The sequence below is a fragment of the Nipponia nippon genome, unplaced genomic scaffold, assembly GCF_047370975.1.
Source record: "Nipponia nippon isolate SJK-2023a ecotype South Korea unplaced genomic scaffold, ASM4737097v1 scaffold_10, whole genome shotgun sequence".
NCBI classification, from domain to species: domain Eukaryota; kingdom Metazoa; phylum Chordata; class Aves; order Pelecaniformes; family Threskiornithidae; genus Nipponia; species Nipponia nippon.
In genome coordinates, this window is record NW_028262291.1 from 33,309,015 (window position 1) to 33,336,311 (window position 27,297).

Here is a 27,297-nt window from a genome sequence, read left to right on the forward strand (position 1 = left end):
GGTCCTTGAAGCTGTACTACTAACCTGTTGATTTCAACAGCGTTACACATTTCCAGATTACATCACTAAGGAAACTGAAGATCTTTAGTAATTTCTGTATGCTTTAACAGTCTTTTAAAGAACAAACAAGATTTTTTGGATGATGACTTACCTTGTGCAACATAATCGCAACAAACACTATCAACTGGACACTAGTCTGAGAAGTAGAAGCTGCTGCACCCAATGCCACGCCATCAGCTGAAACAGGAGTGCGAATTCATGGATTATTCCTCCACATCAGTTTCAGCCTTCCCACTCCCTCAATGGCTGACAGTATAAAACACCTCGATTTGAGAAGTCCTGCTACTCAAAATGGCATTAACAAACCCAACCCAACACGTGATTCACTCCCCTCTGTTTCTTAAGCCACAACAATTTCAGGATTTCAGACAACCTTCAACAGGAGCTGTCTCGTATTTCCCAAGACCATAAAAACCATACTGAGAATCTATTAACTATTGACACATTCTGACAAATTAGAATCAGGTAACAAGTTTAGTTATTTTAGTCTTCCATAGTAGGAGTGGCTTCCTGTCTAAATTAAAAAATCTGCTTTAGATTCTAAGCATTACAAGAATTTTAATTATTACCCTTTAAATGAATTTTCAAATATAAATACTATTGTAAGTGCTATTTTTTTTTACCATTTAACATAAATATATTGTCTAAATGAAATAGGAAATGGATACTATATTAATCCTTAATATATATAGGCACTTCGTTTAGTGAAGAAATATCATTTTGACCAACATCATCTGACTTATCTAGACAATAATTTTCACTAGGAGAGATTAAAAAGCATCATATTTATACTACATATATATATTGAATAATTACAACATGAACATGGGTTGACTGCAACACATGCATAACTTTTTCAGTCCTTACAAGTCAGCCCAAATGTGTTTCAGTCAAATCTTTGCCCTCCACCCTATAATGTCCTTTTTTCCACAAGGTATTATTTTTTTTAACTTAATATTTAAAAAAAAAACCCACACAGGTCAACTGACAAGCAAACCCAAAGGTGTTTCATACTACTTATCAAATGTGTCAGCATGTATTGAAATTTAGCAGCTAAAGCAGCCAGCAGAAGAACTGAAGAGGCAGAGAGTAAGCATCACACAACTTTTCAGATGGGAAAAAGAATGAAAATACTGTACCCAAATAAAACTCCATGGAACCTTCTGAGCACTGGAGTACATTTTCCCAGTAAGTTTTGGGGAAGATCCTTAGTTCTCCCCACCCTGCTTTTTTTTTTTTTTAAATAAAAAGCCACCTTCAAAAACAAAACCCAAGTGTTTCTATCACATCTAAAGATGAGCCCCACAGCAACGGAAGTCCTTGCCAAGTGCTAACAATAGGTCCCACATTACCTGCAGCGTGGACTACTAGTCCCAGCGTTGTGGTGATTTTGGAGTTGCCTGATCTTGCAGCTTCTGGATCTGAAACGGTCATGAGGAAAGTTAGGATAAAGAGAACAAATACATAAATTATGCTGGAAGAAAAATTTTAAGTATCACTACACATGCCTCTACCAGCTGCTTAGGCAGTTATATTCAACAAATCACCTGAGGTTCTCCCAACAAACAAGTGACAGAATCATAGACAACTCTTTGCAATTTACAGGATCATCGATATAGGCAGAAGCATTTGTTTTTCTTAACCTCCTGAAACCAAATGTTAAAGTTCTGTGCTACCACGGGGAAGAAAAGCCAGTTTCACATCCCCAGAATCCAGAGCTGCTCCAGGAGTCAGGATGATTTTTCCCCACATAGCCCAATGTTGACATTTTCCTTCAGGTGACAGTCTGGGGCAGTCTCTGTTGCACTGATTCTCTAGCAATTCCTAGTAAGCAATAAATTCTACTTGTCACAGCAGCAGTTGCAAAGATTTCCCTCCAACGTTATACAACACAGAGGAGAAATGCAGCCAGTGCTGCTTGAGACCCAGTGTTTTCACTGCAATTGTTTGACAACTACTCTGAGGACATTTTCAGGCTAGCTCATCATACAGCAAAACAGGGCAACATTCACCGCTACGCAATCAGCAGTGAAACCGTTATGAAGAATCATTGCAATGAACAGGGCAGATAAGTCCTACACAAGTATAGAAACATCTTATTCAACTGTTTCATTCCAAACAGTTGAACCGCTGTTATCTAATTATACCAGTGGTCAGTAAGCTGACTGCAAGCACACTCACACAGCTACTTCAATAAGTCTGCACTGCCGCCAAAACTGCAAGTCTAGTCCTGTTCCTTTCCTCCTGCCGGTCCCCTGCCCTCCAGTCTCTCTCTTCGTGCCCAGGCAGCCACGTAGCTGCCCAGTGAGTCAGATCAGGGAAGCGAGCTGGCTAAAAAGTTATGTATTCTCTTCGGTCAGATTGATCAACTGAATCAAGGGGAGCCTATTTGAGCAATTAATTGCATAAGCTGCATCTGGATGACTGCGATGGTATACTCGTGTCAGGAGGAGATATTCACAAAGGACATTTCCTTTAAATTTGTTTTGGATTGACCAGAACTAAACACAATCAAAGACAGAATCCACATTTGATTTTGTACCTCCATTCTGGCCTACAGAATTTTTCTAGTTTAGACAAAGTAAAATCTAGCCACTTGGGACATAACAAAACTACCAGACATTGGTTCAAATGAGAAAAATGTTTTTCTTTGGTAGCTTAAAAAAGCGTTACAAAAACACTACTACATTTCCTGTGACAGAGGTACAGACTAGATAAAACTTTACTTAATATCCTATTTTAGTGTGTATCTCTAATAACAGGACCGATCATAGTCACTTTTCTCCTGGTATTTGCTCTGATCAGAGACATAGGAAAGGGTCACAACCAAGGATTCTCCTGGCAGTTGCTCACATGCATCCCCTTGTCATTCTCACTGCCACTGTTTCCTTTGAAAAGCTCTGAAAAATCAGCTAGCCATGGCTGTGGCTCCATTTACGCTTCTTCAGGAGCACAAAGGTGACACAGACCCTGCACTGGCCTCCCATCTGTCCCACCACACTAACCCCATAAAAGCATTTGTGCAGCTGCACTGTCAACTGCCAAGGATCCAACCAAAACATATCCCGCCTCCTTTGAGTGTGTGTTTTACTTTTCCTTCAAGATCAATTCCTTAATTTTCGAGGGCCAAATTCCACCATTAGAGGAGATTATGTGGGAGAAAATGAGCATCCAAAGGCAATAAAATACCTTTTCAGATGACAAAACAACTTTGGTGACACTTTGCAAGTTTTACCTACATGTATGACAACTCAGTAGGAAAACCAAATGAAGATAAGACTAACCTGAAGTTTTTTGGAAAGCCAAAGAAATCCCCTATGGGTGATACTGTAAAACAGACAATAACTCAAGTGTCAAGTCACCCTCCACACCCACACCATACGTGCTTGTACAGTTATTTCATGTTAGTGAAGCAGGCTCTCAAATTATGCTGAATTCCAGGATAGATTTCTAGCACAAACACTTCACACAGACCTTGCTTTATGTTTGTAAAGTGCCTGCTGAAACTCTGGACGTGACTGGTCAAATTAAATCCCCCTAGCATTCAAAAAAAATTGCAGCTTGCTAATTAAGACTCATTAGCAAGTCTAATGGAAGTGAATCTGTACTTACCATCTGTAGAGTGCACATGAGAACTGCCTATCTGGTCCACCAACAGCATGAAGACAAAGCCAAGGACAAGGGATACACCAATGTAGGCATGCAACCTGGAATGGTCGTGGCCATACTCATGTACAACCGGGATTTCCGCTACCTTCTCAGACTCCATCACATGCTGCATCTCACTTGCCGGGTGATGCTTCCCTGTGGCAGGCAAGCAAACAGATTAGGAGACAGAGGACTAAACGCAGCATGGGCATTTTTCTTCTCCTTTGCTGAAAGCATTCCTCATGCTTTCTTGGACAAGACGCAAAAGTCCTCATTTAAGGTCAGTCTTAGACCATTTACTTAGGGAAGCACACATTTGTCTGGTTGGCCCCTCCCCATACACCTTCAGCATGGAAAAGCAAAGAAAGCATTTATACTTGATAAGCCAGGCTACTTTGTTTAAATGCTTCATTTTAAATCCAAATTGATTGATAAAAATTGCTGAATAATTCCTTTTTTAATTGAAGTTGCCAGTTTTGTCAGTATTTAGAGATACTGTCAAGCAGTTAAGTCATAGCCTTCATTTAAGTGAGAAAATACAGGATGAAGAGATAAACCAGGTTCCATCCACTAAGAGATCTAAGGCAATCTTTAAGATGAACTTTCTATCTCAAAGCACCAGTCTCTAATTAAACAAGTTAGTACTGATACACTCCATTGATACAGACTAGAACAACAGTTAAGTCAGCACAGTGTCCTAGAAATGTCAGTACCATCCTAAAAACCTGAAGTCCAAGCCCTGGGGTTGAATGTTGTGTGGTTGTGTTTCCTTTCCCTACACAAGCTTTAATTCCATGCCCACCCCAAGACATTTACTTTGACTCACTGAGCTACCCTGAAATTAGGTGAGCCCAGAATGACTCTAAAATCTAAGAAGGGGAAAAAAAACGGCTGACCAGGTTTTTAGTTAAGTTTCCGTGGTATAAAATGCTTTACTTGGTCCACATCTCATAATTTTTCAAATATTTTATAGGTTAGTAAGTGACAAATGTGTCTACCTACAATGACTTAGAAAGTAGAGACGTAATATAACTTTACCAACTTTTACAGATTGCCATTTGCTCAGCATGCGTGACCTTTGTCACAAGCAAATACTCGCCACACAAAATTCCCACCAATTTCAACAGAAATTACATCAGTCTCACTCTGAATTTACACAGGCCTAAGGAGAAAGGAGAAGGCTTTTCTGGCATTTAACATTTCCAGTAGTCTTTGGCCTAGTGGCTCCCAAGATAGATCCGAGATCCTCTAACCTTGCTCATGACCACAGGAAATTACTGCTTCTGCAATCCCACCTGACACAGAGGGCAAACAATGTCCAGAAGTACATAGCTTTTTCAGTACTGGCCACCAAAGATTGGCAGGAGTTGCCTTAGTATTTTTATGTGAAAGAGATTTAATAAAGCTATTTTTTACCAAAATTCTAAGCATTGTTTCCAGCTGATATAAGGAAAGAATCACATCTAAGCTGCCTTCTGCCAACAGTATACAGAAATACACTGTTAGAAGGGTACAAGCAAAGATGAGGAATAGGGAATTTTGAATTAAGTTCCCAACTACCATACAGAGCACAGTAAATGTTTGACCTCTTTCGTTTCAGACTCTGTGCTCACTTGAATCGTACAGTCTTTCTTTTTTTATATTTCCCCCATGGGCCCTGGCAGAGACAAGACATCAGGCTAGCAAGCCCTTTGGTCAATGCAGAAGAGACATTTAATGCTCCTTAGCATACTTGTTATTATAAATTGTTGTACTTCCACAGCAGGTAAGGCGCTTTACACACAATAAGCATTACTCAAATGTTTCCAAGGGGGAACTCTACTTCCACTGAGTTGCATGCTATACTCCAAGGCCCTGAACTACCTACCATTCAGTACAAGTTACCTCCATTCCAGAACAGGGCCAATCCTTACCACCACGTTTGGCAGATTCAATTAATATTTGTAAATGTCTTTAATGTTCTCCTAAGAAAATATTTCTTCTTCTATGTTTCTCTGCTAGACCAAATGATGGTATCACTATCTCTAACTGTAATTATTTTTGTAAAGTGTCCTGTCCTTCCCCTACACTTAGAGAACATACTCACACAAGCAACCTTCCTGTATCTACATGGGAACTCAACAGAAATTTGTTTTTTTGAATACAAAATAAAAACCAAAGAACTCATTTGCAAAGCTCCAGTGCCTTAGAGAACATACGCATCACAGTCCAATATAAGGAAGCAGGTGACATTAATTTCTACTCTCCCACAAAGCAACCATTAGCACTATAATATAATCTCTGAACATGAAGAGGCCTCTGTCATGTTCAAATGCTTGATTAGAAACTATATTTTCTCTTGAGATCCGACTTGATCTTAAGATCTGCACCTGGGGAGGAATAACCCCAGGCACCAGTACATGCTGGTGGCCAACAATCAGAAAAGCAGCTTTGCAGAAAAGGACCTCAGGGTTCTTGTGGACACAGTTTACAATGAGCCAGCAGTGTGCCCTGTGGCAAAAAAAGGCTAACCGAGTCGCGGGCTGCACTAGGAAGACTGTGGCCAGCAGGTTGAGGGAGGTGATTCTCGCACTCCACTTGGCACCGGTGAGGCCATACCTGGAGCACTGGGTCCAGTTCTGGAGTCCCCAGTACAAGAGACACATGGACATACTGGAGAGGCACAAAGATGACCACAGGACCAGAGCACCTCTCCTATGAGAAAAGGCTAAGGGAGCTGGGGCTGTTCAGCCTGGAAAAGAGAAGGCTCAGAGGGATCTTATCAATGTATATAAATACCTGATGGGAGGGTGTAAAGACAACAGAGCTTTATGTATTAATCAATTGTTCCTATCTATCCCTTTTAATTCTTCCTGAAGTTTGGAATGACGTACTTGACCTTGTCCATCAGCTGTACTCTCTCTTTTCTGAAAAAGACTTCTTCCAAAGTGACTTGAAACAATAACATGCACAAACCCCTTCTTGGTTTTACTTTGTATTTCTTGCTATTTCACAGGACAGCAATGCTTTGATGACAATACTATATAGAATGACATTGATTAAGCAAAAAGTTTCCATCAGAAATTGTAAAAATCTTTACTAGACAGAGTGTTACTGATTTTAGCTTATTTTTTTATCATATTTAATGGTAAGAGGACTAACAGGACTTGTGTACAGCACTTAAAAGAAACTAGGATATTAACTAGATTGTTTCATTGGTCTAACAGCAAGCAATGTTTTTTCAGTATGAGAATATGCAAGGCTTTTGGAGGAGTCATCATTCAGCTTTGGAAAGCTTTTTGACTTCAGAACAACTGATTTGTTCTGCTTGAAGCAAGGTAAGGATATTCACGGCTGAACTGATTATAATAAATACAATTCAACACAGAATCTCCCTCCTGTTTCAACCTTGCATTTTTAAAGTTCACGCTAGATTTTTTTTTTTTTTTTAAAGTGAGTGACAGTGCAACTTTCATGCACCTAACTTTATAAAAAAAAAAAGAATGGCAACAAAATGGAGCAGAACATACATTACAGCTTTCCCAACATCTGTGGTTTAAGTGACAGAAGTAAAACTTCTGTCATTTTAGGGAGGTTTTTTTGGTTCACAACTACTCTTCAGAAGTTTTAGACATTAACAGCAAAAACTTGACTTATTCTAGCAAGTAATCTTCTTATTGGAGTATTCATACATCTTCTTGGATGAAACACAATTGTACATCCATCCACTGTATAAAATATTGGCACAATGCCATTACTACAGACAAAGCACATCAGAATAGGCTTGATAGCCCTTGAAAGATTTCACAAACACATCTTTGCTGAACAAGATCAGTCAATAAAATAATTGTAGACCACACAAGACTCTTGCCATCTATAATAAAAAGTTAACTTGGCTTCAGATCATTTCAAGGCATAAAACATAGTGGGTAAGTCAGGGCAATCCTTCTGACAGCGGTTATGCTGTTTCACCAGTTAAAACAAAGGACTGAAGTCGCCAAAGAAATTTTATTTGCTGATAATACTCAAATCAAGGTTTCACTACGCACATACATAGGTTTATGATCAAATAGTAACTGAATCATGATATGCTATTTGCTCTCTGCCTACAAGGTCAAAAGTTAGAAGTTATTTATTCTGTGGCCTGTGGGAAAATACAGAAGTAATAATAAATGACTCCTGTATCAATGACAAACACCTGTTTTGATAACAGGCAACCAGTCTCCAAGTTAAATTACACTTGGAACTGGACAGACACCTCTCTCTCCCTCTCTTCTTTTTTTTCCAGTTTTGTGAATATACCTCAATGTTCCCTTAGGCACCTTTCTAGGTTTAATTACCTAAATGGGTGGAGTTGCAAAAAAAAATGTACTGAAAGCTGTTAAGTTCTCAGAATCTTAAGCTTAACTTGGAATATGCTAAATATTAGAATTTTTTTGCATTTAAACCTATAATACCCATGATTTTTGCCTCTCTGCAATACAAAAAAAAAAATCTTTACAGACAGACTGGCTTTAGTCACAATACTGTGAGTTAAGAATTGAGTCTGAATTCATTCACAGAACAAATTCTCTTTTCCTAGGTAAATACTTCTGATATTACTATTACAGTAATGGGAAGTGCCTTTTTTATCCACACATTAAACTAAGTTATATAGCATATAGCTCTGAACAGCAGGCTGTAGATTTCATACATGAACAGTACACTCCATTTAGTGGGAAAAAAAAAAGCAAACGTTCACAGCAATTGTATTTGCTGCTAGCCATATCATTACAAGAAAAATTTAGAATACTTGGAATTAAAATTGGAGAGCAAACCCACAACTACAGCTTATTAGAGACATCCTACATTAGAGTGCACAAATTACAGTACAGAAGCATAATCAGAGGTTCTTTCACTTCTTAATAAAGGATGATTTTATATATTATCTTCTGTTGGCTTTAGATCTAAGCAGAACAACATAAATTTAGTGGAAACTAAACCAGGATAAATTAAAGTGTATTACTAAATAGAAATTCAAACCAGTGTAGAAACAAGGAAATAAAAAACGGTAGTACAAGAAAAGCAGAGTATTACAATTATCTCTCAATCCCAGATTAGCAACAACAGTACATTACACACTTGCAAAGTTCTCTACAGCCTCAACCTTATAGTCCTTTCTCCTGTGACTACTAAGTTGTTGCTGTTTACCTTCAGACACATTTCTGATTCCGAGCATATTGGAAAAATCTCAGACATGCAACGGTAATGTAATAGCACAAGACTCCAAGCTAAAGCAAGATTTAAAGTGCACCCCAAACAGAGGTAATGAGCTCTATTTAAAATAATATCATAACCACAAATTGAGGTTTACCAAGACTTTTGGGTAAGACTTTAGGGTCTAGAGCATAAGTCTTATGAGGAACAGCTGAGGGAGCTGGTGTGGTTTAGTTTGGAGAAGAGGCAGCTCAGGGGAGACCATATCACTCTCTACAGCTACCTGAAAGGAGGTTGTAGTGAGGTGGGGGTTGGTCTCTTCTCCCAGGTAGCAAGCAACAGGACAAGAGGAAATGGCCTATATCTCCCCTGGCACAACTTGAGATTAGATATTAGGAAAAATTTCTTCACAGAGGGAGTGGTTAGGCATTGGAACAGACTGCCCAGGGAAACGGTGCAATCACAGTCCCTGGAAGTGTTCAAAAAACGTGTGGCTGTGGTGCTTAGGGACGTGGTTTAGGGGTGGACCAGGCAGTTAGGTTAACAGGCTGGACTCGATGATATCAGAGGTCTTTTCCAACCGTAATGATTGTATGATGTGCTCCACACTCACGTCCCTAACAAGACACACAACCACTGTTAGCTTTGAGCTATTCATTAGAGGCTATGAGGTCTTGAAGACCAGCAACAGCAGACTAGAACTGGACGCTTGAACTTGGAACCATGCACCACCCAAGAAAGAAATGCCTCCTACTCTGTGAATTAGCCCTATATAACCATAATTTTCAGCCAAGTGTATCAAGGAAACTTAATTACAAGATGCTCTTCAGCTTCAAAGGAGGAAATTCTTATGAGGGCAAGTATGTATAGATCTATAAAACACTTCCTGAGATTGCTGTAATAAGAAGTGATCTAAACTACAAAATGCAACAGCAAATAGTCCACAGTTTCATTCTCTGCTAAAGGCATCCTTACACCTCCTTTGAAGTTCCAGTGAAAGTTAAACTTTAACTCTCCTTAGAACAAGGAACACTACACATGACCTGGCATAAAAGGCTGTGGTTCCATGAACAGTACAGTACCTGGACCCACAAATGACTGGATCACACAGCAAGAGTCATCTGATCCATAGCTCAATCACATTTCTCTGTCAAATCACCATAAACATACAATATCATGCTTATGTCAGTTTTGTGATTCTATGCCGGCTTTGTGTCACGCTGCTGTGAAACCCTCTCACTAATCTTGCGTTAAAAGCCCTAGAAACAAGCCCCAGTATATTACAGCACCATGATCTAAGTTATCTTGAACAAGGCCATCTACAGACATGGGTTTGGTTCTTACCCTCCAAAATGTCTTCATAAAGTGCATGTACTCCTTCTGGCACAATGACAGCCAAGGCAGTTCCACACAGCAGCCCAGCACCCAGAACAGTCACCAACTTTAATCTCTCCTGCAAGCAAGTACAAAACAAGTATCATCTTTAAGAATGAGAAAGCTTTCTTTACTCTCCCTCATTAACAGATGTTAGGGCAGGGGAAAGGGGGCGGGGGGGGGGAAGTGAATGATCCACAAAGCCTCTTGCTGATTTTTATTCAAGAGCCTCAGTTGCATAGTCCTATATTTCTAACAATTAACTTTCTGAAAAGTGAACATATCCAGTGTCCGATGCAATCAACTAAAGTAGGAAATGAAAGTTAAAGATGACCCACTTGACTTAACAACAGACAAGAAATGAAGCACAACATACTTAAGAATAGCAAGAATTGCTATATTTGGCACTAATGGTTATTGGGGCCTAATTCACCCTCTAGGGCCTCAAACTGTAAGGCCTGCAGAGACAAAGAAAGATTGAAAGTGCCTGAATTTTGACACGTTTGCAACTCTACATGTTATCTCCATTCTGTGTTTGTTTTCAAATATATCCTTCCTACTAGAAATCATACTTGAAGTTCCCTGAAATCTCTGCTAAGCATGGCACAGTGCAAGACAAATTGCCTGTTCCCCCAAAAAGCCAATCCAAATAACAAAGGAAGATATGAGAAAGAAAACTAAATTACCAACGCAAAACCAAAAAAACAAGAGAACCAATAATGTAAATGCATCTACAAATACATTGGATGAGTAGGAGTATAAACAGCTAAGTCAGCTATATTTATATAACACAGAAAAGGGCTAAGAAAAGTTTTAGGACTACAGAAAGAGGAAAGGAAGATTTTAGAGAAAAAAGCAGCAGGAGCTGTACTTTCACCTACAGGTTTAGAGACACAAGGAATGAAGTTAAGCTGTTATAAAACTGTTACATGATAGATGAACTATATTTCAGTCTCTAAAACAAATAACCACTCTTGTGCAGAAGCTTGTCCTTAAAACTGCCATACTTTAATGGCCTTCTATTTAATAGGGTATCATTGAAGAACAGACTTTCTTTAAAAACGGTGGCTAAAAAAAGCAATTTAAGAGAAAGATACTTTTTTTGTATTTGAAAGATCTGATGATGTGTTCCATGTATTAAAAAAAAGTCCCAGGTGAAGTTTTAGAACTACCGTATCACATCACTTGCAGAGTGTCAGGTAGCTACAAAATATGGCAGAAGGGACTGAATCCCCAAAATAGGTCCAAAACCAGAAGCATGAAAAATAGTTTTAAAAGGCTTCAAATTAGAGTTTGAATGAGGGAACTGCACCAGTCAAACTGATAATGGTGCTAATATATATTTTATGTCAATCTCTTTTTAATCTGATTAGGAGATGCACAAATGCAGAACAGTGCTTCTTGTTTTTACAACCATTTCTAAGCCTTCTAATAAAATTTTACAAGGAGTTAAATACTGAAAAGGCATTTAGGGCTATATAAAACGTTATTCCACTCTCCAGATAATTACAGACCATGGCACTCCCCTTTCTCCTCTGCAAAGTTAGGGTTTAAAATAGATTTGTTGGGTAAGTATCACAAATTTGCAATTAAACTTTAACAAAAAATACATAAACGTAATGATTTTATAGTACAGTAAAGAAAAATACTTTAGTTCACATTCCAGGAAGAGTTTCTACAACAAGACTAAAAACCATACACATAAAGAGTTTATAAGTAGTTGCTACTATTAGTAAGGGTTATCTTCCTAGTTATATTCTAATTTGGGACAAAAAGCTGAAAGAGAGATCATCCCTCCCAAACTGACCAAATTATGTTTGACCAATATAAGAACAGTTTACTACTACTTTTTGCCTCCTTGTGACTAGAACATTCACAGCCTAAAGTCAAAGCCACGTACTGAAAATCCAGTTACATAAACATCTAACAGATTCTAAACCACCACAACTTGCAGAGGCTGTTTCTCATCATTTCTGTAATAGCCCTTATCATATCGCATGTAGTAACCATGGGAGTTTAGATCCTCATAACAACTATGTAGCATACGTTTTGTGGCAGAACCATCATCATCTTCCCTGCACAAAGAGATGTCTAGGTGCCACCAACATACTAATGCTAACTACTGAGGACCTGGAGACAGAGGTCAGTGTTTGACTAATAGGAAAACACGTGTCATGTATCCTTATTATGCCATCCGTTCTTCACGCACCATAGTGACACAACTTGTCTAATCTCACCAAAATAGGCAACACTTGCATAGAAGAAATAGGAGGCTCTAGAGAGATGCACAGCTAGCTTTCTCAAAACAAGCCAATGTGACCAGAAGGAAACAACTAGAGCATTACTGAGGAAAACTCAAATAGTAATATGCAAGAGATTAAAACATCTGTAAAGTTTCCACAAACATGCACTGTACACTGGCATATATAACAATTATACTTGGTAAATTGTTATACAGTGGCAATTACATGGAAAGATAATCTCAACACCCACCGTTCATAAAGTTGTTCTGCAAAAATATAGTCTCTTACAAGGAAAAATAAAATTATTTTTATACTGCAGCACTATAATCTCTTTTACATACTTACATATATAAACACAAGGAAAAAAGTGGCAGAAGTAATACGGTTTTATTACAACTGCAAATACAGAGTACTGCTTGCTTTCATTTGGGCATCTGTGAATTCTAAAGATCCATGAAAATAAGACACACTAACAAGTTACTGTTTCAAGAGAAGTCTCCATCTCCTTTTCACAACAGAATACTTAGACACAGTGAATACTGCAATCTAATGGTTGCAGCCTACCCAGACGGGCAAAAGTCATCTAGTTTGATCCAAGAAATCAAACCATTTCAGTTACAAAAACACCTGTGTGTCTCTTGTTAAAAACCAAGAGCAACACAGTAAATAGCATTAAAAAAGATGCATGGGAAAAATCATAAATTCCTCAAATTAGCAAGCTGTTCCACAGCTCAGTATTTGGCTTAAATCTGCATGCTACTGAAACTCTTACTTGGACCTAACAAAAACTCACAGCTACTTTTAGCAGCGAGCAGTCCCAGCCCAGTCAACACTGCCTGCCTCTGTCAGCAAAAGATTCAAACTGCTAGAACTCAATTTTATTTTATTTTTTGCATTTAGGCTACAACTTAAGAGATAGCCTCAAGAACTGGTATACCACCGTTTCCAGGCCAAAGTTAGCCCAACAGAGTACTATAAATTAGGTTTAAACTGAAAGGATACATCTGCATACAGAAATAAAGCGAAGCCCTGTTCAGTCTGTACCTTTTTACCACCAATGTTCAGTCATACCTGGCTTTGCTGGAGTTTTATACTTTCAAGGATATCCAAATCTAACTAAAAGAATAGAAACCAGAACACAACCAATAAGTTCCATGGCAAAAAAACTCATCTGAGGAAATGTATTAATGCTAATGAATAATTTTATTGTTCTCCAGCATCTGGGGTATGTTATACAAAGCATTCATTTTTGTTTTCTAACCATTATAAGTGGCTAGTGGGAGGAGGCATTTTTCCTCACTAAGGCCATCTGCAAAACTTTTTGCAAACCATAGAATGCACAGTCCAGTCATTTCAGTTTCAAGTTGTCCATGTTGCACAGGCCTAAGCAATTATTTTAAACAAAACAATTCTAATTAGACATTTCCAGGATTAGTTAGTATTTGCAGATAATTTGCAGAGAGATTCAGCTCCTCTTTTAAACCAGCATGGCATGTGGATCCTTAAAATATCCTATTTAAGACAAGTGTAAACCTAAATCAAGAATTTCTGAGAGTTTAAGATACCACAATAAACTTGATTGAGTATGTGTGTGCCATTGGTAAAATACTGCACACACAAAAGGCTAATAAATATGCAATTACTGCTTATGCAGAGTGCTATGGTTTTGGATCCACAACAGATCTGTATTCCTGCAGCTGTTGGGAGCCCCAGAAGATTTAGCAGCCCCCTGATTCAACGATATAAATAAGCCACATAAACACAGATCAAGAACTCTACCTCCAAACAACATATATATGAATAGATGTCATGAATATAAAGTCAGAGACAACAAGTAACTATCAAGCACATACATGAGGAAACGCAGAATTAAATACCAAAAGAGACAATATTAGCACGCTAGGCAGTGTTCTCGGTGAATTTGCAAGAACATCTTTTGTAGACTTCAGGGCAGAAGTGTGCTGTGAAGAGCAAGACAGTGGAAGCAACAGCCTTGGAAGTCATACAAGGGAAGGTCCATCAAAGCATCAGACAAAGCACCGGCAAAACAGAACTATGCTAATGTTTATGTAAAGACTTCAGAATATATTCTCATGTTTCAATCCATTTAGCTGAACTGTAGTGTTACCAAAATCAACAGCCTTTCCTTCCATGCTGTTCAGAGTCTACTGCTCCCAAAGCCTCCTAGTAGTAATGGGACCAAAGGACAGGTGCAACCAGCTCTGTGACTTGATGGAAGAGCAAGTCACATCTCTCTTCCCGAGCTTCACTTTCCAAAAGCAGCACTGCTCCCAGTAGAAACGGGAAACCTCTCTTAAGAGAGCTCTTAGTACCTCAGAACAACTAAACTCTCACTACAGCACACCTGTATACAACAATCATCACTGAGAAAGATAAAAACCCCTCAGGCATCAGAGGATATTAGAAGATTTTCAGAGACTGTAACAATCATAATCCCCTCAACAATCATCTCTTAGAAACACCCAAATACATTCACTTCTGAACTCCTGTACTGCTTGGAAACTCATTCAATCCATAAAAGTCTCCCTTTCCTTTAACAACACCTTATGTATCCAAGATATTTTTCCAAAAGAATGCCTTGAGTTCCTTGGGATAGAAGCGCAACTTGAAGTTGTGTTGTAATCAAAGAGTTAGAGTTTAACTTTTCAGCAGCACAAGCTGTGAATAAAATTGTGAACCAAACCAAAGTTTTCTGAGAACGGTCTCTGAATTGTTTTTAGAAGCCCTAGTTTGAGACATAATAAAAGTTTAGAGACATAATAAAAGTTTAGAGACATAATAAAAGTTAATCTCTGACTTCAGAAGTTTCTGAGGCAAGCTTCTAAGAATAACTATGTCCAGCTGCTGTCATGTCCTTCCACTACATGCCGATACTTTGCTTCATCTGTAGCTGAGAGGCTTGGATCAAATTTGGCACACTTAAATGGCTTTTATGCACATTGTAGAATAAGCATAATTTTCACTACAATTTTGAATGAAAGCTAACATCTCATTCACAACTTCCTTATAAACCTTGTACAGTTGCAACATCACCCGTACCAGCCCTGCCGTACTTGAAAGAGGACAGCACTAACTCCTGCAGGTAGATCTCTCCATCTAGATTCTGCTATTCTCCCTTAGCAACCGACAAGCAGTTTGGCGAATCTGTCTTACCTCGGAAAAATTAACTGCCAAGGGGATAATTCCTGCCACATAGCAGGCGACCAGCATGGCCAGAGACAGCAGGCAGATGGAGCGGAAGTCATCCATTTCGCTGCTTTCTGTCCGGTCCCTTAAAGTGAAATTCAACAGCAACTTTTCCACCTCGCCCCGCACTCCTTAACCCGTGCAGACACTGAGCTCCCAGGAAAGGCTTCCAGCCATGTTTGTCTTGCCCGGCGGCTCCAGGCGGCTCCAGCCGGCTCGGCCCCTCCGTGCCCGGCGTGCGGCAGCCGCTATCCCGCCCGACACCGCTGCAGGGGGCGGGCAGGGAGCCCCGGCGCGGCCAGGGAGGCACCTGCGCGGCCGGGGGAAGGGAGGGAGGGGAGCGGCCCGGCCCCGGGGCGGGCAGGCCCGGCCCTCACCTGAGGCAGCGGGACCTTCCCCTGCACCCCACTGCCCTCAGGGGAGGCGTCAGGGAAACAGCGGGCGCCGAGGCGGCTCCTCGCGGAGGGGCGGCCTGAGGCAGGCCACGGCTGTGAGGAGAAGCCGCGAGGAACCTGCGAGGCCGGTACCCGCCTCCACCCGCCCCCACCGCTGCTTCGGAGGCCAAGTGGCACCTCCGGCGACCCGGCGCTTCCCCTTCCGGGGCACGCCCCGCCCCGTCCTCACGCGTTTCCCGGCTTCAAGATGGCGGGCGAGACCGCGGCCACCCAACGCCCCGCGCGGGCCGCGGCGGGAAGGCGCGGCTCCCTCATCAAAGATGGCCGCGCGCCCCGCCCCACCCCGCCCCTCCAGCCTGGCGCGGCCGGCCGCTCCCGGCATCCTCAGCGCCCCGCCCTGGCGCCGCCACCTCCACGGCCGGCCGTTAGCGCAGCGCTTCCGGCGGGCGCGGGGGGTTGTGGGGGATCGTCGCGCGCCTCTTGTCCGCGGCGGTGCTGAGGAGCGGGAGCCGTGATGGTGAGCGGGGCGGGCGGCGGGCCGGGCCCGGCGGCTCCTCGCGCCCCGCGCCGGCCTGGGGGGTCGGCCCGCGCGGCCCAGGCGGCTTTCCCGTCCCCCTAGGGCAGGGGGCGGTCGCCGGCACCGCGGGCGGGAAGGCGCGGCGGGTAGCGGGGAAGGCCGCGGCCGCCGCTGCGGGCCCGGGCGGGCGGCAGCACGTGCTGGCGGGGCAGCGGCCTCGCGAGGCGCCGCCCCGCCGCCGCCGGGGCCTCCCCGGCACGGAGGCCGGTGGCCCTGAGGCGGGGGGGAGGCTTCCGGCCCTGGCGTGGAGCGGGCTTCCCGGGAGCTTCAGCCCCTTTCCGGGGCTTCTGGTAGCGCAGCTCTTCCTCGGCAGCGCTCGCCGCGCGGAGCCGTGGAGTCTGCCTGCCTTAAATGGCTGGCTTGCGTTAATTGACGCTGCCTCTGCCCATGCTGCTTTCCCTGCTCCTCCCCGGGACTTGGAGGAGGGAAAGGCGGTAGCTTGCATTGGTGGGCTGTCTGAATGGCGTGCTGAAGCACAAAGGCCTGCCAGTCGCAATCGTTTGTTGCGCTCATTTAATAAATTCGAATATGCTGAAGCAAGTTGTTGCTCTGCGGTGGAGGGACAACTGCTTCTGGGCTTGCAGCGAAGTTCTACATCTGTCTGGCACTCGCTCAGAAGCAGTTAGCTTCTGCTAGGATGAGCAGCTACAAGCCCTGTCCCTGTTGTCCAAAGGGAAAGAAGACACTTAAACCACTTTTTCTGCCCAGCAGGAATAACTGAAAGGCATCTAAGTGTGTGGCATACTGCCTGTATTTGCATCACTGCACATCTTATTCTTACAATACTTGTTTCTCTTCCTTTTAAATTATTTGTTACTTTACTGTTGAATAACTACAACTGGTAGAAGCCTCTTTGGGCAGATGCTGCCTAGCACCTAAGCCCTGCTGGTTTGGCTGTCAGTGCTGCCTTAGCCATTTTTACAGGGTTGTGTCTCCAATAATTGGAGCGCTTTCTAAAGTGCTCTCTAGAAGTTCAAAATCAGTGTAATATAAACCATGTGGTATCTTTTTCAGTGTCCTGCTTAACAGCGGCTAGTACAACTGTGCTTTAAAAGAAAATGCAAGAAAAACCAATTATGCATCAGAATAATGAGAGTCCATATTGGGCTCTTTCAGATAACCTGGTCCTAGTGCATGAAGGTTTATGGATCTTTACTTGTTTTGGTTTTCTTTTTCCTAACAATAAGATTTATACCTATAGGAAAACATAATAGTTATTAATCACACTCATTTTTGCCCTGTCACCTAGGCACATATTCAGTAGGGCAGGTAATAGCTGGAGGAAACTTCTCTCAGGCTTCTGAACTTGTTACTTTTGTGCGCTTCTGAGGTGGGAGAGGAGGAGCAATTTTATCAAAGGAAGCCATTTTTTTTCCCGTTAAAGGTAAAATGATGGGAAGTTCCCAAGGAAATGCTTGTGATATTGATGTATTAGTTCTACAATACAGATGGTCCCAATGGCATTAATCTTAATAAATTTCAGGCCAGTATCTGATATGGATATTGTAAAGTGTCTGAAGTGATAAATGGTTTAAAGTCAGAAGCCCAAATAATTTCTGCCTTAAAGTTCTAAAAGAACTGGCTTACATGTCTGGCTCGCTAATTTTTTTTTTCTCTAATCTGATTATTGGGATAATTTCAGAATATATATGATTCCTCAGCAAGATTCTGAGAGACCAAATACAGAATTCACTCAATTATGATACAGTTCTGTAACTCCTAGTCAGTTCTGTTTTATCTGTGCTCTCTTAGGTTTTGTCAAAGAAACCCAACTTTTTTTAAATACTGAGTTTAGTTGAAAGAGGTGAAGATGTGTATGTAATCAGACACCACAAATGTAGTTTGCAAGACACTGACGCTAAAATAACACAGCTGTTTTTTAGAACACACTGACTGAGCTGGCTGATGCACCTCATCCATTGGTGTTAATAAGGGATCCTTAGTCAAATGCTCCCAGGAAATCAGTTTCAAATCCTGGAACCAAGCCTTGTCATCAGTGACCAGCAAATAAAAATGGTAGTGCTGGAAAAAGTACTTTATAATAAGAAGTTTGGCAGAGTCTCTTTGGACTCCCTAGTAAGACATGCCTATTGAAGCACAGTGCACTTAGGAACAGCCAGATACCAGCCCCGCTTGGGGAATTTCTTTCAAATCTAGTATCCTCTGGCATACATGAAAGTGGACTTACATGGTCTAGTCTCCTTTGTATGATTTTTGTTACAGTGTATACCTCTGAATTCCCCTCTTTTTTCATTTCTGATTGGGAAAAGTCTCGCTTCTTGTGTAGCTTTTTTCTGGCCTTCTCTGAATCTCCTTCTACCATGTAATTTGAGACAGAATTTAAAGAACTGAAAACTGCATTCTAGGCATGGGAATACTATCAGTCATGGTATAAAAATCTGTACCCTTTTCTAATATGTTCCTTGTAAATCCTAATATTTGCCATTTTTCTTTTCTGTCACTGCATTTGAACACTGAACTGGTATCTTCACTGATCTGTCCAAAGTGTGGGTCAGGATTTTTCTATCAGCAGCTGATTAATTTAAGCCCAATAACATGCTTTGGTGTCAGTTTCCAGTGTGTCTTACTCTGCAGTTGCCTCCATGAATATTACATGTTGTGTGCTCACCTTAGCATTGGAAATGTTGGATCCAATTAGCAGCACTGGAAATGGTGTTTTGTAGCATGCTTGCGAACTTTCTGTGCTGTGTAACCTGTTAATTAGATCACAGGTTGTGTACACTTCAAAAATCTTGCTTGTTTGCTCAAATTACTTGCTGTAGCCATGTGAAGAATATTACAGAAATAATGCAAGCCACAGACTGTACAATCATCCAAGTCTTTCCTGCAGAAGAACAATCTTACAGACTCTGACGTTTGGAACAGTTATCTGTGCCATAATTACTGTTTCAGTAGACTCACTGAAGCATGAAAACCAGTGCATCTGTTTTGCAGGAAATAATCTTGAATACTAAGTGCAGATTTGTTGTATAATTTGTGTTCCCTTGAAGTTGAACATATAACTCAAAATAGCTATTTGTCTTAAAATCTTTAAGGTGAGACTGACAGTGAAGTTAAGTTGGACTCCCTCTTTGCTCTTTAATTGGAGTATTTAAACTCATACTAACAGCTTGCGTTTGGAATAAAATAAGTAAGGATTGATGGGACTGATTGGAAACAAAAATTAACAACACAGCTTATATGAACAGTAAATGCTATTTGGAAAATGTCTGTGCCCTTGATTGCTAGTTCAGTGTTTCAATATTGTGCTTCTTTTTAGTGCTTAATTCAGATGAATAACTTAAACAAACAAAAAAATATCAAATTCTGCAAGTAATTTGTTTTCTTGGTGTTTGTTTTGTTTTTCAGTCTCACACAATTCTACTTGTCCAGCCTACCAAGAGGCCAGAAGGCAGAACATATGCTGATTATGAATCGGTGAATGAGTGCATGGAAGGTGGGTGCAGACATGGTAGTCAAAAATTGTGGTTAAAACGCCGTTTTTGACACATTCCCAGACTTACTCAGTAAGAAAGTAAGTTGCTGTTCATGTTTTCCCAAGGTAATTCACAAAAAAATGCAAAAATCTCATGCTTTTAGTTTACTGATGTTTTAGCAAACTAAAAACCAGATATTCTTTGTTTCTAAAACTTCCTTTTTATATTCAATGTATCTTTTTGATTTAACTAGATTGAGCCACATTCAATTCATGAGAGTAGGCAATATTCTTGGTGGGGCCATGCAGCAGATTTGCCTGAATGCATTTCATTGCAGGATCAGAACCTAACTCTCTCACTAATTTTTGTGCTAGCCATGTAAAGGAAGGATTGCTACTGGAAATAATATATAAAATAAAAGTATGTGTGCAGTTGATACATAATTTGCAGCCTCGTGGCATGTGGGCCAGAGAAAAAGTCCTGCATGACTTTAAGAGACACATAGTGAGCTTGGAAAGAAGATTGAAATACTACAGCTGTATGATTTAAATGTGGAAATTCACTTAACATTAAAAATTCTAATTCCAGGAAGTTTTCCAAGGCAAACAAAAGCATAATAAAGACTATGTAAAGCCTCCGTGCTCGCTTTGATATTATATTCTTCTCAAATGTATCTGAATTATTTATGGGCTAGCTTAAATAAAACTGATTTAAATTCATATACAGGCTTGTGCTGTCACTCTTACCTCAGTATCCCTGTTTGACTCTTTCATCAGGAATGATCTCTCTTCTGAGATTTGAGTAGTTTTATTTTGCTTTAGTTCTTCTTTTTCTCAGGTACTTGTATGGTAGGAATATATGTTGCAATTGCCATCTTAAAATTATCAGAAGGAATTACAGATTTCCATTGGAGCTTACTGCATGGAAAGTTCCATCTTTGACAGAACTAAAACTTTTTCCTCTAGATGCTTCTGTCCATGCACCTGATTTTATAGTATTAGTATTATGTTTCAATGCGAATAGCTAGAAAAAAAGCATTTCAAGTCTGCAAAATCTGAGTAAGAAGTTTATGTCTCTGTTTTCATGGTAGTCATCTCTAAACTTTACTTACATCTGTGGTTCAATAGGTGAAGAAGTTTCTGCAAATAAGGTTGCTGGTTTTTTAATATTGCATTGTTAATCTTTTTTTCTCTGTAGGAGTCTGTAAAATGTACGAAGAGCATCTGAAGAGAATGAATCCCAACAGTCCATCCATTACATATGATATCAGCCAATTGTTTGACTTCATTGATGACTTGGCAGACCTCAGCTGTCTTGTGTAAGTTCAGTTGTACAAGTCCATTTCAGTGACTTAAAGAAGTCAGAAGTCTTTCATGTAAACTCTTACATGTTTTATGTTAAATCTGGTAAGATTGGGGGGGAGGGGGGCGGGTTGCAGTAACTGTGTTAGTAAGGCAGCAGTGTTGCAGCTGGCATGCCATGTTGCCCACTCCAATTAACTGCATTGGAATAAAGTATCTCTAAAGAAAGCTTAGAAGCTGACGGTTCCACTTGGATTTTAGTCACATTGAAGCTCCCAGCATTTCAAATCCTGAAGTCCAACAGTTTAACCCAGCTACGTATTTAATTAATGCTAGAATGTGTTTAAAGTCGGGCTGTGTCTGCCTTTGTGCAGTTGGTCTGATTCTTATGGAGGAAGAATGATTACAGAATTTTATTGAGCTGAGGGTTGCACTAGTGGTACGGTAGAAGCGTATAGAAGCACATTGCAGCCAATTGTTTATTTTGATCAAGATACAGTGAGGTGGAAGTTTCTGTAAATCCTAATGAAGTGACTGAAGAACAGATGAATCCTCCAGAGAGCCCTAGCTAGTTGTTTGTGTGTTCTTGTGAATACATTATCTCCAGTTCTCATCTGTGTGTTAAAGTTGTGGGCAAGCAAAGGTGGTCTCGCGTACTTTCCATTCTGACTGTACCGTGAAACCAAATGTTAAATTTCGCTATTCAGAACCTAACTTAACGTTGTAACTAAATCACTTAGTCCAGATCATGGGTACTTTCCATACCGTAAATTTCAAGGTAATGGTTTGATATGACAGTGGTATCAACTTTGCAGAAATTCTGTAGGAATAAGGGTACAAATCTCATATTCAAACAACACGAGACATAGTATTTGGCTTTTTAAGCTCAAAATTCCAGAAACTTTTTAAGCTGGTGAGTATCTGGTGTTGACATTCCTGCCGCTGTACTGCTCTGTCTGAAATCCCAGTGCAAGTGCTTGTGCAGCTGCACAGTGAACAACTTTTGCCAGTTAATTCCAGTTAAAAATAAAAAGCAATTTTAAAAAACCCTGAGCATTAGATTGCTTTCCTTTGCATTCTGATAGACATACAGAATCTATGTTACTGATAGTGACTTATTACAAATGAAGTAGCAACTATTGCCTAGTACAGTCTTGTGCCTGCCTTAATTAGGCTTGTAACCTCAGTGTCGTGCCAAATTCTACTTCAGCTTATAGTTTTCCACCAGGTGGCACACGTAGCACGTACTGTACCAGACAGGTCTTGTGTTCGTGGAAATTCCTGGAGTACTTGCTATCTGGTCTCGCAGTGTAGCACTATGAATGGATTCGGGCAGAGATCAGTAACTTTTCCCGAAACTAACATTTCCTATACTGCCCTGGAACCACTACTAACTACTACTACTACTACATCAATATATACTGAAACTCTTTCGATGGCCTTGAACCAGTCATGCTGGGTTTTAAATAACAAGGCTTTCTTAGAAATAGTATGCTTAGGGTTTTTTTCCTTTGGTAAGAACTGTAAATTATTCTGGATTGAGTTAACTCTGGATTTTTACTTAGATTCTTACCAATGACCATCTCACCCTTCTTACCTGATGAGAAATATGTGTACCAAGATTTAAAGACTGACCGGGACTTCAGTAGTTCTTGAAGCATTCACTGAAAGTACCATCTTCATCAAAAAACCATTCAACTTTAACAACTAAGGGAGAAAGGAGGGCATGAATCTACACAGATAACTTCACACAATTTGCTTTCATTTTCCAGTCTAATTCTGCTTCAGTTCAACAGTGTCTTGAGTAACTGAGTCCTCTGGCCCCGGCAAGAAATCTTGCTAGTGTGGACTACTTTTATCAACTATCCCTGAGTAGCAAAGAAAATGAGTCTGTGGGTTCTTGTTTTCAGTTTGCTTTTTACGAAGTGTCCTTGTTTGTTAGATACAAGCTTGCCATCACTGCCAACTGGCAAGAATCCTTTGTCATCCATCTATGAGTCTACCTTTACTCCTGGAAAATTATGCTTTTATTCATTTTCTAAAAATTCCAAACAGAAGTGGAACACTTGAAGACTCACATGAACACTTGCTTGAAGTAGCGTTGAAGAAGTGTTTGGCTCATCAGGACAAATTAGATTGTTTCCTGGTGGAACTATTCTTCATCATTCTGAGCTCCAGAATATTAAGGTGCTCCATTTGTTGTCTCCCATAAGTGATTATATTCATGAATTAAAATGTGAACACACTGTGATCCAGTCACTCAGTAGTCCTTGGAGCATCTCGTTTTATTTCAGGTTCTTATTGATCTGCTGGATAACCGGGTTTTAGGGAACAGGATAAATCTCTTTAAGTGGCAATTCCTATCTAGTTCTGATGTTATTTGTGTTCTGTATACAACTGTCTGCCTTTTACACTTGAGGACGCTTAATTGTTTGTGAAGTTCTTCTGGTAGATGTACTGCAGGGCAGACTGATATTACATTAATTCTTTTTTTCTCTCTAGTTACCGTGCTGATACTCAGACATACCAACCGTACAATAAAGACTGGATAAAGGAGAAGATCTACGTCCTCCTCCGCAGGCAGGCCCAGCAAGCAAGCAAATAATGGGGGCACCATCATCATGTGGGTTTGGGGGAGGGCTTGGACAACAGGTGTGTACAGAGTGCAGTAGTGAACGTTTTGTATTATAGTCATCCTGTTGTCATCTTGTTAAACTCTTTAGCCAGGACTGAATGTATTGTTAGAGATGCAAGGATTTTGTTGGATTTGACTTTTTTTTAGTGTAAATGGAGAAGAAAGCGCAACATCTTCAGCAGATTTTTAATTTGTTTTTTCCTCTGGTTAGCTAATGGTCCTACCTTATTTGAACCCCTGGGGCTGTTCACATTGTACTTCGCCACATTCACTGTATGTGCCCTTCTGTGGGGTTTCCAGCATTTAGTTACGTCCTTGAGACAGTCTGAATGGGGAATAAAAAATTACCCTTTAGTTAAACTTGAGTGCTGAATTTTGTGTTTTCTGCCAAGCAACAAATGAAATCTTTCTGGCCTGTTTGCCAAAGAACAGGGCTTGAAAGGTTACGGGGACTGAACCAACAGTTGTTTGCCGTATTACAGAACGGCTCGATTTCTGCCCTGCCGAGTTAGTTCTCTGGCCTAGTCTTGACTAATGTCTTTCCTGGGGATCTTTGGGAAACACAGCAACCCTCTTGCACTCTAAACTTGATCTTTGTACAAGGCAAGTAGGTAGGTGTGTCTGCTCTGGGATAGGTGATGGGTAAGAGCAGGCTGAATGTATCACATCACAGACCCCATGAATTAGTCTGTTTCTAGCCTTCCCCTGAGAAAGGAATAGGCAAAGCAAAGTGTTTTGATGGGAATCTGCCCCAAACTGCATTTTCTCTTTACAAAGGATAAGGACTTGACTGCTTGCACGTGCTGTAAAATTATATCTGCCCCTGGATATCTTGAATGCTGATGTCTTTCTAATTTTGCTGTACTGAAAAAGTTTGGATTGGAGGACATGTTAGGCCAAAAAATACAGCAGGTAGAAAAGCAAGGGTGGCTTGGTACTTTGTGCCTTTGCGTTAGTCTAGAGCTTATCTACCACAGGTACAGATTTGAGTCTTAGACTGTACAGGTATACTCAACCAGGAGCAGTTCCAGGATTAACAGAGCCATGTCCTCTCCAGTGCACTTAACTTCCTAATATACATCAATAGTTTCTGATGGACCTCACAGCAAATGGATTGCCTTGAAAGAATCTGAGGTCAAATCAGCTGTCTATAGTAAAGCTTTAATGAAAATAGCTTCACTTAAGCAATAAGTAATAGCCGCTGAAGACTTGGAATCAAATTACTGAAGAGAGAGAAATTATTAGGAAGATGTTGGGAGGGGGTGTTAAACTTTTTTCCCAACACGAATAAAAATTGGAGATTAGACATACTAGCTCTACAGCTGCAGTGACCCTGAATCGGTTCAACCTGCTAACGTAAAAACGTGCTTCCTTTATAATAAATAGTGATTTTCAAAACAGTAGGTCAGAAGTATTTAATCCACTTAAGGTCACTTAAATCTGTAAATACCTTTCTATGGAAGTTTCATATTCAAATGCAGCTTGACACAGTAAGTAATACTTAAAAAATTCACTATTGCCCTATATAAGGACGTTCAGGTTTAATATAAGCAGTTAAACAGCTTGTATAGCTTATCCTCCTGTATAGCAAGTAGTAAAATAACATGTTCTTTCCTAACATGTTTGGGGTTTACTTCTGGTAAGTGTTTACAATTTTTTTTAAAAAATCGCAGTATTCTCATGGTGGATCATTCAAGGTGCTAAGTAGGATGCGATTTTGCAGTCTTTAAATGAAGCCAAGTAAACATCCCTTCTTGCTTCCTGTTGCATTAAAAATAGCGATTTAATATTTTCCTCATTCTATGAGCTTGTTTTCAGTTTAAGGAAAACCAGCAATGGAGGCTCTTTCCTTGTTGTGAAAAGTGCAAGGAGCGTGGTGACTCTATAGCAATCAGGAACTTGGAACATAACACAGCTTTTCCTTCAAAGATAACCTAAAGTTCGGTCTGATAAAATCTTCCTCTTTCTTGGTTTTGGCTCTAGTATAACTGTGCAGACTATGACCAGCGAACACATACAAAACATCAATTTCTCACGTTAGAGCAGAAAACGGGAAGAAGGTGCTTTAAAGCAGGTGGGAATAAACGTTTCTCCTTTATGAAAGGGACTTTGTGAAGGTGTGGTTTTTGGAAAGTAGGAGGTGAACAAGCTTTAACTTCAAGATTAATTCACAGTAATTTTTTAAATTTTTTTTAAATACTTAAACTTCTGTGGTCATCTCAGTAATTGAAGTTTTCACAGAATTGGAAAATGCAAGTAAACATTCCTTTTATGCCTCTGGAGCCAGACTTGGCCTTCTGCTGATATAAAGGTATGGTCTGTAGACCACTGTAAGAGAAGGGACTTGGGCATCATCTCTTTTCCCCCTTGTGCCCCCAGCTACAAGACTTTTTTTTTTTTTTTTCCCTGAAATAAACTAGTAGTTAAAACTCTCCAGTGCATAGTTCTTGAGCTGCTGTTCTCCATATTCCTTTAGAGTTGCCTTTTACTTGATTATTCATGAAACAACAGATTTGTTGCTTAACTGAGCAGCTGACTGAATACCCTGGAAGGACAAAACATACTGCAGCTTCTACCTGATGTGCAGCTGGTTAGAAAGAAGAATCTGGAAAGCTGTCTCCAGCTCATCGCTGCCTTCAGAAATATAGTGAGGAGGGTTATGAGCAGGGTGGAAATACTGAATACGTTGGTTTTTTTTTAAAAGCGAGTCCATTAAGCAAGCGTAGCCTCAGCTCAGTGAGATGCATGAGCCCTCATCCGTCGCCAGGAGGACCGAGCGACCGAGGTACTTGCCTGACTTCAGCTTGGCTTGTAGAACCATGAAACATGCTGCATCTTTTCTAATCATGGAATAGGCAAGCCCTCGTGCAGTCTCTGGACTGCCTGCTACCGATTTCAGGCTGAGGCATGACCAGGATGGTACAACTCATTTCTTGGCATGGCTGTTCACTAAGTGAATAGTAAGGTGAAGTTCTGTGAGATGGCCGAGCTGGTCTAACAGTTCACTGCTGTCGAAAAGCAGGCTGCTACTGCACGCTACGTACAAGGGAGACATTGGGCGCTGTGGGGAAGGGGAGGACAGGACTGTCAGCCGGCACCAACAAGCAGAGCAGCCAGTCACTTACTTAAAAAAAAAAAATCCCATCTGAGGCTTCGAGAACAAGGTCAAGCATGGTAGATGCTGTTGCAGAAAACAGTAGATAAATTGTTGTGTGTATATATATATTGACTTGGCAGTGCTAGGT

At 40.7% G+C, this 27,297-nt stretch overlaps 2 protein-coding genes across 4 annotated transcripts in view; one reads left to right on the forward strand and one right to left on the reverse strand.

Annotated features, from left to right (window-relative positions):
* Window positions 1–16,401, reverse strand: part of SLC39A9 (solute carrier family 39 member 9) — a 33,820-nt gene extending 17,419 nt beyond the window's left edge. Inside the window, exons 1-6 of one of the 3 annotated variants that reach the window (XM_087746473.1) lie at window positions 16,085–16,398; window positions 15,675–15,792; window positions 10,228–10,336; window positions 3,673–3,864; window positions 1,413–1,481; window positions 152–237 (exon numbers count right to left, since the gene is read on the reverse strand). In XM_087746473.1, coding sequence (XP_087602599.1) covers window positions 152–237; window positions 1,413–1,481; window positions 3,673–3,864; window positions 10,228–10,336; window positions 15,675–15,770 — 552 coding nt within the window. In that variant the 5' untranslated portion in view covers window positions 15,771–15,792; window positions 16,085–16,398. Of the gene's footprint in view, window positions 1–151; window positions 238–1,412; window positions 1,482–3,672; window positions 3,865–10,227; window positions 10,337–15,674 lie in introns of all 3 variants that reach the window. The other 2 variants (XR_015701991.1, XM_087746474.1) reach the window with 2 other exon arrangements.
* Window positions 16,402–16,464: 63 nt separating this feature from the next.
* ERH (ERH mRNA splicing and mitosis factor) lies at window positions 16,465–24,417 on the forward strand. Its single transcript, XM_087746476.1, has 4 exons — window positions 16,465–16,619; window positions 20,049–20,136; window positions 21,314–21,434; window positions 23,920–24,417. The coding sequence occupies exons 1-4, from the start codon at window positions 16,617–16,619 to the stop codon at window positions 24,020–24,022; spliced, it is 315 nt and encodes a 104-aa protein (XP_087602602.1). The 5' UTR covers window positions 16,465–16,616; the 3' UTR covers window positions 24,023–24,417.
* The last annotated feature ends 2,880 nt before the right edge of the window (window positions 24,418–27,297 follow it).